This window comes from Penaeus monodon, chromosome 30, assembly GCF_015228065.2.
Source record: "Penaeus monodon isolate SGIC_2016 chromosome 30, NSTDA_Pmon_1, whole genome shotgun sequence".
NCBI lineage: Eukaryota > Metazoa > Arthropoda > Malacostraca > Decapoda > Penaeidae > Penaeus > Penaeus monodon.
The window spans coordinates 34,028,109-34,028,424 of record NC_051415.1 but is presented as its reverse complement, the minus strand read 5'-3'; the positions used below and the strand labels follow the sequence as shown (position 1 = coordinate 34,028,424).

The window sequence follows — 316 nt, the reverse complement described above, 5'->3', positions numbered from 1 at the left end:
CTTCTTAATAAACATTCCAGAAAATCACAATTGCTAAATATGCTTCCCACTCATTCGTTCTCTTTCCTCCAATAGTCAACTACGGTGAGCTCCTGCTGAAGGCCCTGTTCGAGCACTGGCCAAGAACATACATGTCCGAGGAGAATGAGAATGGCGAAGGGGCCGAGGGGGGAGGAGTGGCCAACCACAATGGCCACACACCCCGTCCAGGCAACGAGTACTTCTCGATTCCCCCGCACACACCGGTTATTATTAGGTAGGGAGAGCTCAAGGCTTTTCTGAGCTCTGCTGGGGGATGGTACGGGAAGTTGCATCT

The 316-nt window shown here is 51.6% G+C and overlaps 1 protein-coding gene across 1 annotated transcript in view; it reads left to right on the top strand.

Annotated features, from left to right (window-relative positions):
• Positions 1 to 316, top strand: part of LOC119592738 (WD repeat-containing protein 48-like) — a 12,399-nt gene that overhangs the window by 9,928 nt on the left and 2,155 nt on the right. The window contains exon 12 of the mRNA XM_037941674.1: positions 76 to 256. Within this exon, the coding sequence (XP_037797602.1) occupies positions 76 to 256 (181 nt within the window). The remainder of the gene's footprint in view (positions 1 to 75; positions 257 to 316) is intronic.